Source organism: Muscardinus avellanarius (genome assembly GCF_963383645.1).
Source record: "Muscardinus avellanarius genome assembly, chromosome: X".
Classification (NCBI taxonomy): Eukaryota; Metazoa; Chordata; class Mammalia; order Rodentia; family Gliridae; genus Muscardinus; species Muscardinus avellanarius.
In genome coordinates, this window is record NC_137792.1 from 42,387,489 (window position 1) to 42,407,904 (window position 20,416).

Consider the following 20,416-nt stretch of genomic DNA (forward strand, 5'->3'; position numbering starts at 1 on the left):
GTGATCCTCCTGTCTCCACCTCCCAAGCGCGGGGCTTACAAGCATCCACCACCACGCCCGGCAATATGGATGAACTTTGATGCATGCTAAATAAAAGAAAGCAGAGACATACATATATACTATACGATTCCATTTTAAAAATATCCAGGGTTTGTAAATCTAGAGACAAAGCACAACAGAGGCTCTCAAGGGCTGAAGGATGGGAAGTTACTATTTACCAGGTAGAGTTTCTGTTTGGCATGGTGAAAAAGTTCTGGAAATGGATATGGTGATGGTCACACATCATTGTGAATGTACTCAATGCTATTGAGTTGCATACTTTAAAATTATTCAAATGGTCTATTTTACCATAAAGAAAGAAAGGTATATAGATATATAGATAGATATTTACAAATAAATAAATATGTATTTTTACTATAATTCAAACAAATAAGTTGTAGTTTTGGGGGCTTGGAGATCATTGCTGTAAGATTGCTGTTTGTGTTTTCTGCACAGGTGCCATGGATAACAGAGGCTTTCAGCAAGGAAGTTTCAGTAGCTTCCAGAGCAGCTCCAGTGATGAAGACCTGATGGACATACCAGGGACAGCTATGGATTTCTCCTTGAGAGATGATGTTCCTCCATTAGACCGAGAACTAGAAGGTATCATTACCACTTATGACAATACCTTTTTGAAAATTATTTTCATTTTATATATAGTATATTTAATTTTTTGGCACACAAATCTCTGAGGTTTCACGTCTTCCAAGATTCTTATAACCACCATGACTGACAGGATACAGAATCATTCAACTATATAAAGAATTCCATTTTGCACTGGGCATGGTTGTACACTCTTATAATGGGAAACTGAGACAGGAGGATAGCAGGTTTCGAAGCCAGCCTCAGCAACTTAGCAAGGTCTTCAGCTGAGAATCAAGTTGCTGAGCAATTTAGCAAGGCTTTCAGCTGAGAATCAAGTTGCTGAGGCTGGCCTCAAACCTAAGATCCTCCTGTCTTATCCTTCCAAGTACTGAGACTACAGGCAGGCACCACTATGCTCAGATTTTATCTTTTTCTTAATGAGTAGTATAGGCAGAATGGGATCCCTGGGTCATATGGGAAATTTATGTATATAATAAATTTCCATACCATTCTCAGAGCATCTATACCATTTTGCATCTAAATTAGCTATGTGTAAGAGTTTCACTTCCTCCATATCCTTGATACACTTGGTATTTTCTTTTTTATTTTTCTTTTGTGGTACTGGGGATTGAACCCAGGGACATTCTACTTCCAAGCTACACCCCCAACCCTAATTTTTATTCTTTTTTTGTGGTACTGGGGATGGAACATAGGGGCATTCTACCTCTAAGCTACACCCCAGCCCTATTTTTTTATTCTTTATTTTGAAATGGGGTCTCACTGAGTTGCAGAGGGCCTCATTAACTAGTAGCTGAGGCTATCATCAAACCACGATCCTCCTGTCTCAGCCTCCCAGATGCTAGGATTACAAGCATGCGCCTCTATGCCCAGCTCAGTTTTCTATTCTTTATTTTGAATCAGAGTCTCAATGAGTTGCAGAGGACCTCACTAAATAGCTGAGGCTGCCCACAAACCTGTCTCAACCTCCCGAGTACTGGGATTATAAGCATGTGCCCCCATGCCCGGCTATCCTTGGTATATTCAATAATTTTTATTTTAGCTATCCTAATAACTATTTAATATAATCTCATCCTAGTTTTAATTTAATTTCCTTAATATCTAATGATATTGAACATGATAACATGTGCTTATTTGACAGTCATATAGCCTCTTTGATGAAGTATGTGTTGATATTTTCCCTCTTATAATTGGATTTTTTTTATTAACTAGAGTACATAAAGTGAATATTCTTTTTATTGGTTATTTGATTATCTAGTTATGTCATTCTTTTTAATGACTGTGTACAATATCATGGTACCATAGGTTATTTAACTAACTTCTATTGAAGTACATTTTAGTTCTTTTCCACCTTTTGCTATTACAACCAATGCTGCAGTGATCAACCCTGTATGTATGTATGTATATATATTATATCATATGGATATATAAAGCATATGAAAACATTTTTATATCATGAGTGTATAAGAAAGAATGCCTATCCACTCAAATCTGTCTGATTCTGAATATTATATTTTAACCTTTATAATATAATAGGATAAATAATTAAATTCTATTGTATCTTAATTTTCATTTAAAAATAATTTGTATTAATAAGGTTGAACATAGTTCTATTAGGTTTACTAAACATTTAAACTTTTTGTTAGTTTTCTGTTCACATGATTTTCCTATTTTTCTAATGGACTGAATATCTTTTCTTCTTTATTTATTGGAATCTTTTATACATTATTATGAATACTTGGATGTTAATTGAATATACTGTTACTATTTCTACTCATTTTTTCTTCCTTTCTTTCTGTGTTGTTTGTTTGTTTTTCATGGTACTGGGGGTGGAACCCAGGGACTTTCTACCTCCGGGCTACACTCCCAGACCTATTTTATATTTTATTTGGAAACAAGGTCTCACTAAGTTGCTGAGAGCCTAAGTAGCTGAGGCTGGCTTCGAACCTGTGTGATCCTCCTGTCTCAGCCTTCCAAGCACTGGGATTACAAGAGTGTGCTACCACCCCTGGCTGTTTGTTTTGTTTTGTGTTGGTACTAGAGGTTGATCCCAGAGGCATTCTACTTCCAAGCTACACCTCAAACCTATATTATTTTATTTTGAAATAGGGTCTTTCAAAGTTGCTGAGGGTCTTGCTAAGTTTATGAAGCTGGCCTTGGCTTGGTTTGGCTTTCTTTTCGGGGGTGTACTAGGGATTGAACCTAGTGGCATTCTACTTCTCAGGTATACACCTAGCCTTTTTAAATTTTAAAACAGGGTCTCATTAAGTTGCTGAGGCTGACCTTGAACCTGCAATCTTCCTGTCTTGGCTTCCTGAGTACTGAGATTACAGGCTTCTGTCACCACACACACAGCTTGTTTTGTCTTTTATAATGTGCGTGTGTGTGGAGAGAGAGAGACAGACAGACAGACAGACAGACAAGACAGAGACAGACAGACTGACTGACTGACTGGGGACTGAACCCATTGGTGGTCTACCACTCAGCTACATTCCCAGCTTTCTTTAATTTTTAAAAAAATTTAATGCAATGTCTTATTGAGTTGCCTGGGCTGCCCTAAACTTGTAATCCTCCTGCCTCAGCCTCCTGAGCAGCTGAGATTATAGGCATATGCCATCATGCTTGGCTGTAATTTTTCAAATTTAAAAATGCATATCACTTTTTTGTGGTAACTTCTCAGTTTCTATTGTACTTAGAAAGGATTCTATTGCTTTAAGAATAAATTTTATAATTAGAATCTATAAAAATTTTTATAATATCTTAGAATCTGATTCTTTGAGTGGGCACGCCATTCTTAAAGTCAGAATTCATTACTTAACACATTTATACTAAAGACATACAACCTTTTAGACACTGCTAGGTTCTTGGAATTAGTAAATCTTTAAGATATTGTCCCTACCTTCATGAAATTGATTCTATCTAGCTAAGCAGCCACACAAAATACTTATGAAGGTACCTACATCTAAGAGTTGTTTTCAGGATTAAGTGAGATAATACACATAAAGTGCTTATAGTGGTAATCTGTATAGACCTAAATGCTTAATGAAGTGTTAGGTACATCTAAGCATGGTGGCACATGTCTTGTTCTAGCACTTGGAAGGCTGAACTAGGATGATTACTTGAGCCCAGGAATTTGAGGCCAATCTGGGCAATATAGCAAGAGCCCTGTTTAAGAAAAACTTAGGCACATTATTATTATTATTATTATTATTATTATCATCCTATAAATACTGTAGCTATTATAGGAACTCAGCAGAGAAATCATTTCATGTGTTTGTATCTGTGAAGAATCAGAGAAGATTCACAGAAAATGTGTATTGGAGCAGAGCCTTGAAATATTATTTGGTAGGAAGAACGTACTAGTCAGAAAGCAAGCTTTTACAACAGGTATAATACACAGAGATATTAAAGAAATAATTTAAGCCCAAATAAGTTGTAACCTTGATTGTCACGCTAAGAATTTTGAATTAACTGTATTGTTACTATGAGGGCAAATCATCATCCAGCATTCAACAAAGAGTTCTGTGGATCCCTACTATGAATAAGACATTCTTATAGACACCAATTGGGCATAGTGATGGGATTAAGAGATGCTGACCTGAAAATAGGCTGGATCTAGTGGGGGAAAATAGTAACTAGAGTTGTTTCTTGATATCTGATAGGGATTAGTTCCAGTTTCCCCTAGGATACCGAAATGTATAGATTCTCACGTCCCTTATATAAAATAGCATCATATTTGCATAGAACCTACACACAGCCTCCTTTGTACTTTAAATAATCTCTAAAGTACTTATAATACTTGGTGAAAAATAAATGTTATATAAATATTTGTTATATTATTTAGAGCATAGATTCCCAAACCTAGGAGCTTACCATCCCCTTTTCAGAAAAAAAAAAAAAAAAAACAACAACTCAGCGCCTCTCTTGTGCACTTCTACCATCACGTTATTTTTTCCAATGACCTCCAATTGTATCTAATGCTACTACTACTACTGGATCTTTTCAACACCCTCACTCTCCCACAGTATCATTAATTTTAAAAAATATATCATTACAAGAATAATGACAAAGAAAAATTCTGTATGTATTCAATAAAGGTGTAGTTTTTGTTGTTTTGTTTTTAGTACTGGGGACTAAACCAATGACTACTCTCCTTCTGAGATATACCCCAACCCTTTTCATTTTTTTATTTTGAAACAGAATATCACTAAATTGCTAAGGCTGGCCTCAAACCTGTGTTTCTCCTATGTCAGCCTCCCAAGTACTGGGATTATAGGCAGGTATCACCACATCACCACCAAGTAACACATAGCTTCTGTCCCTTTTCTCTTTCTCTCTCTCTCTCTCTCTCTCTCTCTCTCTCTCTCTCTCTGTGTGTTTTTGAGGATTGAACCCAGGGGTATTCTACTTCTGAGCCACACCCCAACCCAGTTTTTTGGAAACAAATTTTTGCTAGGTTGCTGAGAATCTCACATAGTTTCTGAGGCTGGCCTTGAACCTTCAGTCCCCCCCTGTCACAGCTTCCCAAGTATTTGTATCACAAGCATGTACCACTGTGCCCAATTAAGATACAGTTTAAAAGTGTGTGTGTGGGGGGGGGTGTTTCACTCTGCAGCTGGTTGAATCCACTGATGCAGAAGCCATGGATAAAAAGGGCCAATTATAGACGGATTTCATAGTTATTTACTCATTGTGATAAGTAATATGACAGAAATAAACTGAAATGTGATTACTGAGGAATAACACTTTAGTTAGGAATGTCAGGAAAGGCCTTTCTGAGGAGTTGACAAAATTGGCATGAACATGAAAACCACAGGTTAAAAAGGATGGCAAGAAATCTGCCTAGGATAGGTACCTCAGGAAAGTGAGTGAAGGAGATAGCCCCTGATTTTAAGTTTATAAAAGAGAGGTACTCAGAGTGTGTGTTTAATAATTATTCATATTTGATTACTTCTACAAAAAGGACCTGTATTTTCATATCACTTCCACCTGCACATATTTATTATGTCCATGGTGAGTCAAATAAAACAATCACTGGTTCTCGTAGTCAGTGTTCATAAACTGAGACTGGCTACCTTTATTTAAGCCTCTGGCTAAACCAGCCTGACCTAGTTTAGCTGTCATTATCTCTTCTAGTAGAAAATGGTCTCATCTAGCCTCACTATCACCAAAGTAATTTGTGTGCGTTCGCATTGTTCTCAGTAGATGAATCCTGTTTCATGGACTAGAAAACTGAGGCAGAATAAGACTTTTGACATTGCCTATGATTGTAAATATGTTTTTACTTGAGCAGTCCTTCAGCATTTTTATCTAGCTTTTGGGTGGTGGTGGTGGTGGTGGTGTGTGTGTGTGTGTGTATGAAAAATAGAGAGAGAGACAGACAGACAGACTGGGGATTGAAGCCAGAGGCATTTTGCTTCCAAACTATACCTCCAACCCTTTTCTTTTCTTTTCTTTGTTTTGAAACAGGGTCTTGTTAGCTTGCTAAGACTATCCTTGAACCTGAGATCCTCTTATCTCAGCCTCCCAAGTACAGGGATTACAGGTGGGAGCCGCCATGCCTGACTAGTTTTCACTTGATTTTACAGGGGAATTACTGCTTGGGGTTTACAAGGTCTCACCATAAAATAACAAGGCTGCTCTCCATGAGCTACACGCAAAATTCAGTCCACTTACTACACTCAGTAGCAGTGCAGTTTTGTTGCTTTTCTTTCTAATTGTTCTTACATTTTTTAATGTTTTCAAATAGGATTGTCTAATGAAGATATTACCAACAGAAAAAAAAAGGTCACCAAGTCCTTGCTATGTGCTGGTGAAACTGCATAAAATACAACATTTTGTACCAGGCACAATAGCACGTACTAAAAAGATTAGCTAGAAGGAGCTTGAAAGGCAGTAAAAGTGGCTCTTGTTTTCCAGATGGCTAGAGGAATTGATTTATGGGGAATGAATAAATAAATTATGCATGGCACAGCTAAATGCATCTGAGGTAGTGTTATAGGAGTCTGTAAATTAGAAGAACATAAACACAGATCTAAACGAAGTGGAGGGTGAGGGAAATAAAAAAAAAGGTTTTGAGTAACAGGAAAACATTCAGAGGCCTTCCCCTAGTCCAGCTGTTCTCACTTGTCTGACTGCAGCCTCAATCTCACTGTCAACACTTCATTCATTCGTTCGTTAATTCATTGGATATTTATGAGGGACCGAGATATGGACCCCAGCACTGTCCTATTTTAGTAATGCTCTTCGATTCCCTTTTTTCTCTCACTTTCTTCTATTTCTACACAGTGTGCCTTCACCACTGAATGAAGAGACATTCCTGGCAGAGGGAACTTCACAGGTACAGGCTCAGCAGCATGAGAGTGCCTCTTGAGTTCTAGAAACACAAACTCTTCCTGTTGGGAGTCTAAGCCTCCTGGAGTCAGGAGAGTGGTGGCAGTTGGAGAAGATGGGGAACAACAAAGGATAGGTGAGATTTCTAGCTAGAAATCCAGGCAGGATCAGAGTGTTTGCTTTGGGATCTGTTTTGTAACCCAGGTGCGATTGAATGATTTAAAAGTAGAGGAATTATATGATCAGATTTGAGTTCTTAAGAATTGGAAACATGGAGGGTAGATTGAGGGGAAATGTTTGTTGGAGACTTGAAAATCAGTAAAAATGTTATTCTTTTAAAAATCTAGCCAGATGTCATGGAACATGCTTGTAACCCCAGTACTTGGGAGACTGAGAGAGGAGGATCACAGATATGAGGCTAGTAGTGCATGGTAACTTAGCAAGACACTGTTTAAAAATAAAAATTAAAATGGACTCAAGGTGTAGCTTGAAGGTAGAACACCCTTGGGTTCCATCCACAATACAAAAAATCTAGACAAAATATTGAAAGGCTTGAATGAAGACAATGGGAATGGATATGAAGGAATAACAGGTTCTGGAGAAATTTCACAGATGAAATTGGTACCAATTAGAAATGGGAAATCATGCCAGGCGTGGTGGCACATGCTTGTAATCCCCTCGCTTGGGAGGCGGAGACAGGAGGATGGCGTGGGTTCGAAGCCAGCCGCACTGGCTTAAGAGACCCTGTTTCCAAATTTTAAAAAAAGTATAAAAATAGGTCTGGGAGTGTAGCCCAGAGGTAGAAGGGTTTCCAGGAACCTCAGTACCACAGGGAAAAAAAGAAAAGAAATGAGGAATCAGATAGAAAAAAAATCACTGATGAGTTCAAAGCCTAAGCATAGCATTGGGTAGGGTGTGTTCCACCAAACCACATCCTAACATCCAGAGCACAAAAATGTCATAATAGTTAAATGAAATAAACAGTCAATGAGAAGCATGAGGGAACTTGAAATCTAAAGCAACTTGTGAAACAGTTCAGTTTGTTCTGCCACTCTAAAAAAAGTCACTCTGCTGGGCACCCTGGTGTACACCTATAATTCCAGTACTTGGGAGGTTGAAAAAAGAGTACCAAAGATTCGAGACCTTAGGCAATTTAGAAAGAACCTGTTTCAAAAATAAATAAATAAATAAAAAGGGCTAGGGCTGTAGCTCAGTGATAAAATGCCTCTTTGGTTCAATCTCCAGTACCATAAAAAGCCAGTCTTCCTCCAGGGAGAAAGTAAAAACAAAGAAAAACACCTTAGGCTCCAGCTCTTGGAGAAACCTGCCATCATAACCTATGTTAGGCTTCCCCAGCTGCCCTTTCTTTGCGCAGTGTGTACTGTGTGCAGGGAGAAGAAAAGGTACTTTGAAATTCATCACCCTGTCTGTAATACAGAAACTTCCCAGTACACTTAGCCTGGGAGAATGTCAGTAACTACTGCTCTTTTTTTGTGTGTGGCACTGGGGACTGAACTAGAGGCATTCTGCCTCTGAGTGACACACCCAGCCCTATTTTAATTATAATTTCAAATCCAGGTCTCACTAAACTACTGAGGGCCTTGCTAAATTTCTGAGGCTGGCCTCAAACCTGTGATCCTCCTCTCTCAGCATCTCAAGCACTGAGATTACAGGCATGCACCACCATGCCTGGCAACTACTGCTGTTTGAGCTTGAGAAAAAAGTGGCCTGTATCAAAAGCTCTGTGGTTGCCGGGCATGGTGGTGCATGTTTGTTATCCCAGCATTTGGGAGGCTGAGACAGGAGGATCACAGGTTTGCAGCCAGCCTTAGGGAATTGTGGTATATAGCTTTTAATTCTCTCTGCCTTCTACTCCCTTCCTTGACTTCCACATTCACAGTCTACTTCCTAGAAATCCTGGGCCCTTTGGAGTACATTTTTCTCTTAGGTGAGAAGGGAAAGCCAGAAGGAGCTGGTGTAGGAGGAATGCCCTTCCCCCAGCTGGTTGGAGGCTCAAAGTACTTTCCCCTGGAGCATAAAGCTCTATCATGAAGAAATCTCTAGGCCTATTTCACAATGATTACTCTTCCTTCCCTTCTCTGAGCCAGGAAGGGATCTTTCTTGGATCTTGACTGTGAGAACTTGGTGAGGTTCCCAGAAGTTAAGCTTGGGCCTGGGACTCCCCTTGACCTCCAGGATTTTCTCAGCCTCACACTAGTCCACATGTGGCCTTCAACAATTCATCTAAGTTGACATTTAAGCCTTTCTCCCAGTCATGACTGCAACCTTTTGTACCCGAGGTAAGCAGATCTCAGCCATGTCTCTTTGGACAAGCTTATCTCTTTATATCTGGGGTGGCGGTTTCCTTTGCAACCTCTTTTTTCTTGTGGATCCTAGAAAGAACATTGATTTTTCAGTTTGTCTCACTTTTTCTTGTTGTAAAGGTAAGAATGATAACATTTAAGCTTAGAGGAGTTGATTAGGAAACTCTTCATTTATTTTTTAATCATTGAAATATTTTAGCCCCCTCTTGAAGGAAATAAAATATTTTAGAGGTCCTTGTTAGTACTTTAATTCCTGAGTGGATAAGGTTTCACTCCACCATGTTTTGTTTTATGACACGTGGTAGAGAAAAAGAGTTGCTGTAAGCCAGGCATGTAATTCCAGTACTTGGAAGGCTAAGACAGGAGGAAAACAGATTTGAGACCTTCAGCAACTCAGTGAGACTCTATTTCAAAATAAAAAGGGCTGGAGTGTAGCTTGGATGTAGAAAAGCCCCTGGGTTCAATCCTTAGTACCAAAACAATGTTGCCAAAATGAACTCCAGAGGTTGCCTGTTTCTGGGGTCTGCAGTTATAAGAGATACTGTAGTCATAATGGCATAGATCAAGTTAATTTATCTATATGTCAGAAATACATTAGGGGAGCTACTAGGTTTCCCAATAATTCACTAATGAACTGGGTCTTCCCTCTCTTTTCTGAGGATTGTTAGCATCATTTTATGATCCTGCCAGAAGAATTATCTCAGATAACTGTACAATCAAAATGCCATTTGGAATTCCTCAAAGATAAGGTCTTGTCAGGAGTCATTCTGTTATCATATATGAGTGACCCAATAAAAAAAATCAGTGCTAGTATAATAGAGAATTAAGTTAGAAGGAACCTTAAAAACCATACCTGCTCATATACCCTCATTTTACTGATGGCAGACCTATAAACCCATTAAGATTAAGGCAATTGTGTGCGCTACATATTCTAAACTGGGTGTAGAGGCACGTGCCTGTAATCCCAGTTCTTAGCAGACTGAAACAGAGGATTGTAGGTTCAAGGCCAACCTCAGCAATTTAGTGAGACCTTGTTTCAAATAAAAAAAATTAAAAGGGCTAGGGGTGTAGCTCGGAGGTAGAATGCCTATGAGTTCAATCTGTAGTACCCAAAACAAGAGCATATTCTATTTATGATTCTGTGACTTGCTTTATTCACATTTGATATATCTAAAAGGTTTTTCTATTTCAGTAAATATCAGTCTGCTTCTCTTCTTGAAGCATTCCCCTATTACTGGACACTTTGTTTCCACTTTTTTTTTTTTTACTACTACTACAAATAGCACTGCATTGAATAACATATGTATATTTGTGTGCATAAACATAAATATTTTAAAGGTAATTTCCAAATGCGATATATATGGTGTGTGTGTGTGTGTGTGTGTGTGTGTGTGTGTGTGTGTGTGTGTGTGTTACTAGAGATTAAACCCAAGGGCATTCTATCTCTGAGCCACATCCCCACCCTGTTTATTTATTTATTGCAGTACTGGGGATTGAACCCAGAGGCAGTCTACCTCTGTGCTACACCCCCAGCCCTATTTCCATTTTGAAATAGGGACTCGCTAAGTTTGTTGAGGCTGTTCTTGAACCCGTGATACTTCTACCTCAGCCTCCCAAGTACTGGGATTAAAATCATGTGTCACCACACCTGGCTTATATATGCCTTTTAAAACACTCATTTTTCTGTCGATGAAATCACTATTTTCCAGTGGATCCAAGAAGAGTCTATTGATTTGTATGCCCTCTTTTGAAGTTTTTCTTCCCATCTGATACTAATTGTTAATCTCTTGTCCCCAACTTTTCAGAGCTTAATAGAGAGAAACCGATGTGAACTTAATGTAGAAAAACTGGAGAATTGCTGCCTATAAAACAAGAATTATGCATTATTAGGAAAAAAATTATTAGGAAGAAGAGCAAATACTGGAGCATGGGGCTCTTTTCTTTATATGGTAGCCCTCTCAGCAGTTATGACAACCCTAGCCCCTCTTCTCCAGGTTCTACATTGGTTTCTGTGACATTCAGTGTTGGTGGGACCCTGTTAGAATCCTCCTGCTGTTGATCCTAACTCTTGTAATTAGTACCCCGGCTCTACTGGTGGGTAGAAGTAGGCTGGGAGCTTTGAGATTAGAGCAGAGGCTAGGAGTAGGAGGCATAAAAAACATACACTCCAGCTGGGCATTGGAACACATGCTTCTTATCCCAGTACTTGGAAGGCCTAGACAAGGGGATTGCAGTTCAAGGACAGCCTCAGCAAATAATGAGATTTTCATTAACCTAGCAAGAACTTGTTTCAAAATAAAAAAGAAAATAGGGCTGGGGGTGTAGCTTGAAGGTAGAATGCCCCTGGGTTCAATTTCCAGTCACACACACACACACCCAAGAAAATGTTTACAATTACGGTTATGTGGGTGTGTGGGGTTGTATCCAGTGGGCAAAAAGAAGTCAGAGGGCAGTATTCGAATCTAGATTCATGCTTATATGTAGTTTTCCCTATCCCTGTCTACCATGCCTTACCTTTCCATAATTCTCAGAAATCATTTCAGTAGTATATATCATAGTTTTATTTGTAGGGGTTTTTTTTTTGAGGAACTGGGGATTGAGCCCAGGTGTATTCTACCTCCAAGCTACACCCCCAGTTGTTGTTATGTTTTTTTTTTTATTTTTAAACATGGTCTTACTATGTTGCTGAGGTTCTCACTAAATGGCTGAGGCTGGCTTTGAGCCTACAATCCTCTTGTCTCAGCCTTCTAAGTACTGGGATTATAGGTATTTGCCACGGCACTCTGCTAGTTGTAGTGTTTGCAGTTTCATTACCCATATCCCTTAGCACTAGTTTTGTTGTCTAGCTCTCAGTAGAGTTAGGATAGAGACTTTTTTCTTCCTTGTACTTCCTGTGTCTCAAATACCTACAGGTTTTGACCTCCTGTGATCAGGAACCAAAGCAGTGTATCCCTACATGAGTGCAGGGGGGATATGCAGATCAATACCGGGCTCTGGCCAATCAGATTGGATGTCAGATAGAGCAAGGGCTTCTTGGGGTTCCAGCTGCTGGATGGAGGAAAAGTTTGGGAGTTTCTGAGGGGTGGTGAAGGGGAGTTATCAGGAAAGATATTTATCTACAACTACAGAGTTATTTTAGTATTAGTATGTAAGAACCAGTATGGCATATGGATGCATGCCAACAGAATAGTCTCCCTGAGCAAGTGTTCCAGAGTCAAACTAAGATAGTTTGTATATTAAAACATAATGTGGTCCAGCAGTATTACCCACAGTTTAGATGGGAGGGCTACTCTACCTACATATGCTTTTATAGATTTTTCCCTCCTTCCTTGCTTTCCTTCTTCTTCTCCTTCTTCCTCCCTCCCTCCCTCCCTCTTTTCCTTCCTTTTCTTCCTTTTCTGTGATACCAGGGATTGAACTCAGATATATTCGACTTCCAAGATATAACCGAAGCCCTTTTTATCTTGTTTTGAAACACAGTCTCACTAGGTTGCTATGAATCTCCACAGGCTGCTGAGGCTGTCCTCGAACCTGTGATTCTCCTGTCTCAGCCTACCAGGGATTACATGCATGTGCCTGGCCCCAACATTTGCTTTTTGTCATTGGATGTGTCTAAGTGGGAAAGAGAAGTAAATTTAAAAAATTGAAGGTACAAGTTGCTAGATAGAAGGTTCCCAAAAATATTGATGAATTTTAGTGCCTCGGTTGTAATGTATTCTCAAACACATAGGTGCAGTGGAACATGCAAAGAGTTTATGAGATATAGAACAGATGAACCAGTACAAGAATGGAGAGTGGAGGGGGGGCAGGTGTGGAAGTTAGAAGTGGTACATAATAGGCTCTTAGTATTTTCTGTTGGATGGAGGTAAAATATAAATGGCCACAGGATGAATACCTACTGATATATGCTAGTTATTGTGCTGAATTTTTTGGAGATGCGGTTCCGGCATTGCAAAAATCCAATATATCCCTTTAAAACCGAAATACGCTTCTTATACTTTTATTGCTGCATTGTAATTATACATCATAGTGAGGCTCCAAATTGTACAAACAATCATGCACACAAGTCTTGATGTGTTTTCCTTCAGGTCCCACCCCACTACCCACCTCTCCCCATACATAATAGTGAGATTGGTAATGATACCTTCATATGCGGGCACAGCATAATTTGAACTATTTCTTTCAGCAGTTCTTTCTTTTCTTCTCCCCATCGCCCTCCCCCATCCCCTTCCACTATTCTGTTGGTCACTCTCCTCAATTATTTAAGGTCCCTTTTGTTTCCTGTTTTTGTTCTAGCTTCCACATACGAGAGAAAACATTCAAAGGGCTGATTAAAGGTCCTGTGATACACGGCAATAGCCTGGCCCCATTTCTATGGGTGCCCATTTATTTCTTTCAGCTGTCGGAAAACAGTGAATCCTCTGGCCATTGTGATATTGCTAAAGCAGGACTTCAAGGTCCATGCACGCGGTTACTGTCTCTCCATTTTCTCCTTGTATTTTGTTAGTGTTTAACCAGTTCACTTAATCAGTTACTATTCACCCCCTAGGTGTATTTCTAATGGATTGTTGGTTAGGGATTGAAATAAACATCAATCTCAGAACAAAATTTGTTTTCTTGTGTTTTCAGGGGGTTTTGAGCTCTAAGCATCAGGTGATTTTTAGAAAAAAAAATAGAAAGTTGTTTCCATCACGAGGAATAGGTTAAATGTATTCATTGACATGCCTGCTCATTCAAACAGTATGTTTCTAAAGAACCACTGTTAAGTCTTTAGACCTAAGTGTAACCTACAGGAAAGGCTGTTTCAATATTGACTCTAATTTCTGACTAGTTTACTGTATTTTTTTCCTAGACTCAGGCAAGGCAAATTATCCCTTTTTGGACATTTTTTTCTGTTATTCAAGTTAAAATCGAATTGAGCCTTAAATAAAATCGAATTGAGCCTTAAATTATTTTATATATAACATCCATTGTACTTTCAAATAAGTTTTTACTTTTTTTCCTATTGGTGGCAAAAATCTAGACTCACCTTAGTAGCCTGAGCTGACATTTAGGCTCACTGTTTAATTTTGCTTTGTTTTCCTTAGAGGCATTTGTTCTCTCTCTCTCTCTCTCTCTCTCTCTCTCTCTCTCTCTCTCAATCTCTCTCTCTCCCTCCCTCCTTCCCCTTCTCTTTTGAAACAGGGTCTTGCTATGTTGCCAAGAGCCTTGCTATGTTGATGAAGCTTGCCTCTAACCTGTTATCCTCCTGTCTCAGCCTCCCAAATACTTGGATTACAGGTGTGTACCACCACACCCGACTAAAACTTAACTGTGTGTGTGGGGAGGTGTACTGGGGATTGAACCCAAGGTCATTAGACCTCTAAGCGACATCCCCAGCCCTATTTTATTTTATTTTAAACAAATTCCCTCCAAGTCAGTCGTTGAGGCTGACCTTGAACCTGCAATCCTCTTGTCTCAGCCTCCCAAGTACTGGGATTACAGGTGTGTGTCAGCTGCTTGGTTTAAAGTTTAAATTCCTTCTTTCCTTCCCTTTTTATTCCTTCCTTCTTTCCTTCCATACAGGAGATTCAATCAAGGGGCATTCTACCTCTAAGCTACACCCCCAGCTCTTTTTAAATTTATTTTAGTTTTGAAACAGGCTCTTGCTACATTCCTGAGGCTGGCCTCGATCCTCGTGTCTCAGCCTCCCAAGTAGCGAGATTACAGGTGTGTGCCACCATACACAGCTGAAGCTTAACTCAGTGCACTGATTTTTTTTGTTGTTGTTTATTTTGTTGCAACATTGGGCATTGAACCAAGGGACATTCTACCTCTAAGCTATACCTCCAGCCCTTTTTTATTCTTTCTTTCTTTCTTTCTTTCTTTCTTTCTTTCTTTCTTTCTTTCTGGTATTGGGGGTGGAACCCAGGGGCCCTCTACCTCTGGGCTACATTCCCAGACCTATTTTATATTTGAAAACAGGGTCTCAATAAGTTGCTGAGAACCTCACTAAGTAGCTGAGGCTGACTTTGAACTTTTTTGATTCTCCTGCCTCAGCCTCTCAAGTGATGGGATTACAAGTGTGCACCACTATGCCCAGCTTTTTATTCTTTATTTTATTTTATTTTATTTTATTGGTGGTACTGGGGTTCCTGGAAGCCCTTCTACCTCCGGGCTACACTCCCAGACCTATTTTATTTTTTTTTATTTGGAAACAGGGTCTCTTAAGCCAGCGAGGCTGGCTCTGAACCAGCGCGGTCCTCCTGTCCTCCTGTCTCCGCCTCCCAAGTGCAGGGAATTACAAGCATGCGCCACCACACCCGGCGCTTAGTCTATATTTTGAAAAAGGTTTTCACTAAGTATCAGAAGGCCTTACTAAGTAGCTGAGCCTGTATGCAAATCTGCAACCAACCTGTCCTCCCAAGTACTGGAATTACAAGTGTGAGCCACCACGCCCAACATGCACTGTTTTTTTGAAAATCTTTTTTGCATTTTGACTGGCTGGTCTTGCTGCCATTTTTTTTTCTGATAATGGAGATGGAACCCAGGGGCATTCTACCTCTGAGCTACACCTCCGGCCCTATTGCTTTTTATTCTAATTATTTTTGAAACAAGGTCTCACTGAGTTGCAGAGGTCCTTACTAAGTAGCTGAGGCTGGTCACAAACCGCCATCCTCCTGTCTCAGCCTCCCGATTACAAGAGTGCATCACTATGCCCAGCTTCCTGCTGCCATTTTTAACCACTAAGTTTTATGAAATTACCGGTCAAATATGACCAACAGCTTATGCTCTTTGTCCTTGAGTCCAATACAGACAACTTGGTGAAAGAGCACAAACCATTTAGTCTTTCCAATTGATGAAACCTAAAAGAGTAGGTGTCACTATCATCATTATGATTTATTTTATTCATTTATTTTTTGTGGTACTGGGATTGAAGCCAGAAGCATTCTACCTCTGAATTATCGCAGTGCTAGTTTATTTTGAAATAGGGTCTTCCTAAGTTGCAGAGGGTCCTGCTAAGTTGCTGAGGCTGGCTTTGAATCAATGATCTTCCTGTCTCAACCTCTAAGAACTGGGATTACAGGCTTGTACCACCATGCCCAGCTCGACATATTTGAGATACTTTAATTTTTTCTGTTATAAAAATTGTGATGAGTATTTTAAAATTCTTGGGCCATCCTTGTGCAAGTACCCATTAGAGGGTTTTTTTTTTAACTGGTTGTGGTAGTATATGCCTATAATCCCAGTACTCTGAGACAGTTGAATCACAGATTCAAGGCCAGCCTCAGTAAACTAGTAAGGCCCTTAGCAATTTAGCATAATCTTATTTCAAAATTAAAAAATGAAAAATAGGGCTAGAGGTATAACTCAGAGGTAGAATGTACCAGGTTCTATCCCTAGTACCAAAGCAAAACAAAAAGACTCTGTATGTGCTGAAAGTATTAGAACCATTACTGTAGGTGCTACAGATAACTTAGAATCTGAGAAATGATCTGCTCAGATCTGTATTTCAGGAAGATAACTCTGCTTGCTTTAAAATATTAACAGTATATTTCTCATAAAATACATTAAAAGTTAACAAACATTTTGTCTTAATTTCATAAAAAGATCAGTTGTCCTACACTGAGTAGTCTGCTTAATGACAATATGTTAGAAAATACAAATTTGTCAAAAAAAGGAATGGAAGGTAAAAAAGAAAAAAAGAGAAATATAGCATGTCAAACTCTGAATACTAGTGCTTCATTTATTAATCTAAATTGTAATTAAATCTTGCTTTAGTATGAAAACCACAAGCTCTGTAATACTCAAAGGAAGCAAACTTATATGAAATAAAGGCATTCCCCTAGAAGCACTGAAAATACATTTTAAATGCACCTGAATTTTCATTAAGTTATTAACATGACCGGGTAGGTAGCACATGCCTGTAATCCCAGTACTTGGGAGAATAAGACAGGAAGATCCCAGGTTCAAGGCCAGCCTCAGCAATTTGGCAAGTCCTTTCCTATCTTAGTAAGACCCTATTTCAAACTAAAAAATAAAATAGGGGCTACAGGTATAGCTCAGAGATGGAATGCCCCTGGGTTTAATTCCCAGTACAAACAAAAAAGTTATTAACATGCTCCTAGCTATATTTGATGAAGTGTGAAATAATCCAATAAGATTAGTCTTAATAGATAATGTAAGCAAAACCTGTTTGGGTCTTCAGACACTACAGGTAAAACACTATTTAATAAGTGACTTTGAAGGAAGCTATGAGGTTGGGCCTGTAATCCTTTTTGAACAAGATATTTGTAGTTTTCTAAAAGTTTAATTGTATGAGACAGTCACAGTTGGACCATAAATGATTCTTGCTTTGTTACAGTTTCATAACTCTTTGCCATTTAATATCAGTTACCAAATCATTTAAATTCTCCATATGAATGCTATATTAGTTCACCGAGAGAGTGAGATATTATAACTACAATGGCCTGAAAGCATACAGATTTCACACGCTTCACATTTCATAAGATTTTGTTGTATTAACATCTCAGGATGTATAGGGCTTTAAGATCCCATGAAAACAATAACATTTCAGAGCCCTATGCAGAGGGCTGTGGCCAGGAGCACACTGTGACCAGATTAATGTTTAACATGGTTTTGTTCTCCTGATTCACTTAGAGAGCTGGTAGATGGCAATTTTATTCTTCTTTACTGGACTGGCCTTATTGAACAATTAATTAAGGCCTGCTTTAAATTAGCTTTCAGAGTAGGGCCAGGGAGGCAAAAGCCTCGAAAACAATGGAAGCACAGCTTTGTTTGAATTTATTGGCAGAGCTGCAGCGGCTGCGTTCATGCAGGTGGGATTAACAAATGTGCCTTCTGGGGAGAGTGCTACTACTGAGAAGAAACTCATTTTCTTGATTATACTCTGAGGTTTCAAAGTGTCTAGGTACTATTAAAGAACGGATCTTATATGGTACATTCATGTGCAGTTCCATTTGTCATATTTTCTCCTCCTTTCCTCCCTTCCTCATTCCTTCCTTCCTTCCTTCCTTCGCTAAGGATTGAGCCCAGGGCCTCATGCATACTAAGCACGTGCTGTAATAAACTGAGAGCTATATCCTCAATACTCAAATTCCTTTTTTTTCCCTTGAGATAGGGTCTTTCTCTGTTGCCCACACTGGCCTCCAACTACTGAGCTCAAGCAGTCCTCCTGCCTGGCCTCTCCAGTTGCTGGGACTATAGGTGTATAGCACTGCTCACCGCTTCACATTTTCTTCAATTATGATATGTACATGGTACATGAAACACAGAACATATATGTTCACTTTTTGTGGCTGGGAATGGAACCCAGGGACATGCTACCTCCGAGCTACGCTTCCAGCCATATTTTTAATCCTTTATTTTGAAACAGAATCTCACTGAGTTGGGGGGGGGTGCTTATTCAGTTGTAGCTGAAGCTGGCCACGAACTGCCATCCTTCTGTCTCAGCCTCCCGAATGCTGGGATTACAAGTGTGTACCACCACGCCAGGCTACATATTCACTTTTAAAATGATTATAAAGTCATTGCTGAGGTGACCATCACCCAGCTCAAGGAAAATGACCAGCATTCCAAAAGCCATACCCTCACCATGTGCTTCCCACCCTTCATGTGACCTTCTCTTTTGCTCCCTTCCTTACTTGTCATTTTCTTTCTTGTTTTATTATGTTTGGGTACTAGGGATTGAACTCAAGGGCACCCTACCTCCAAGCTATGCCCACAGATCTATTTTATTTTTTAATTTGGAAACAGGGTCTCACTGAGTTGCAGAGGGCCTCACGAAGTAGCTGAGGCTGGCCACGAACCTGCATCCAGTGCATTTTGTTTTCTATCACTGAGCTAAATCCCCAGCCTTATTCTTTTATTTTAAAATAGGGTCTCACTAAATTAATGTGCAGTGACTTCAAACCTTCAAGCCTCCCATCTCAGCCTCCCCAAGTACTAGGATTACAAGCATGTGCCACTGTACCCAACTTCCAGCGAAATTTTTTTTTTAAAAAAGCCTTTTCTAGTGAGGCTCAAAGTGATGCAAACATCCATACACACATCACTTGGTATATTTCCCTCTTCATCTCACCCAGTCCCCCTTCTCCTCCCCCATACATGTTGGTGAGATGGATAGTGATGCCTTCATATATGGGGATAACATTATTTGAACTGTTCCTTCCTCAATCCTAAAAGCACAAAAAGGGGGAATGGGATTTAAGATGAATTTATAAATATTGAACAAAGACAAAGAAGATTCAATATAAATATATTATGTGACCCTGGAGACCAAAATAAATGACCAGATCAGAATTTAAAAAGTATAATTTAAGAAAACTCTTCTGAAATAAAAAGTTAAGTGAAATCACATATTGAATAACAATAACCAAAAAAAGGTCTTTTTTAGAGACCTCGTGAAAATTAAGAGACCAGAGGATAGAGAAATGGGATTGGGGGAGAGAAAAAGGGAGGGAAAGGGAAAGTAGGGAAAAGAAAACAGACCAAATAAGGTGATAAAGTGGTACACAATGCACCACTAAAAGATTAGTGTGAAAGTGTCTTTTCCATATTTACTTCTCCTTTTTTTTTTTAACTTGAGGCCCTTCTAACTCTAAATGCTTTTGAACATGTCTACTTTTTCCTTCTGGGACTTTCTGCTAAGTGAAGTCTGAGAACTGATACTGGCCCCCCCCCTTTTTTTAACTGACCTGCCTGACCCCCGTTTGGTGGCATGTGTTTAGATGAGACTACATCTTTAAGGCTTTGGTGCTCGGTTAAAAATCGTCCTTTCTCCAAGGCTGGTCCAAGGGTCTGGTCACGTGATTCCAACAGTGACATCACACTCTGACCGCCGGGGGAGCACTGGTGGCTCTTTAGGTGGCGTTTGTTGCTGTGAAAGGCAGTGAGCGAGCACAGAGAGGGCGCCTTCTCTAAAAGCGCCTCAACCTAAATGACTAAATGCGGGCTGCCAAGGTTATTTCTTCCTTGAGGCAGAGAAACAGAAAACTGTGATTGAAGGTAAGCAGACTTGAGCCCAACCCAGGACCAACGCGTGCCCCCGGGAGCAGGGGATCTGGAGAATCCAAGCAGTGTGTAGTAGAATTATAATCAGTGCCTGCCCTTTGCGA

The 20,416-nt window shown here is 39.5% G+C and overlaps 1 protein-coding gene across 1 annotated transcript in view; it reads left to right on the forward strand.

Moving 5' to 3' along the window:
• Window positions 1-500: 500 nt before the first annotated feature.
• CLCN5 (chloride voltage-gated channel 5) overlaps window positions 501-20,416 on the forward strand; it is a gene marked incomplete at both ends in the record, with an annotated part of 58,755 nt that continues 38,839 nt past the window's right edge. The window contains one exon of the mRNA XM_080718295.1: window positions 501-642. Within this exon, the coding sequence (XP_080574421.1) occupies window positions 501-642 (142 nt within the window). The remainder of the gene's footprint in view (window positions 643-20,416) is intronic.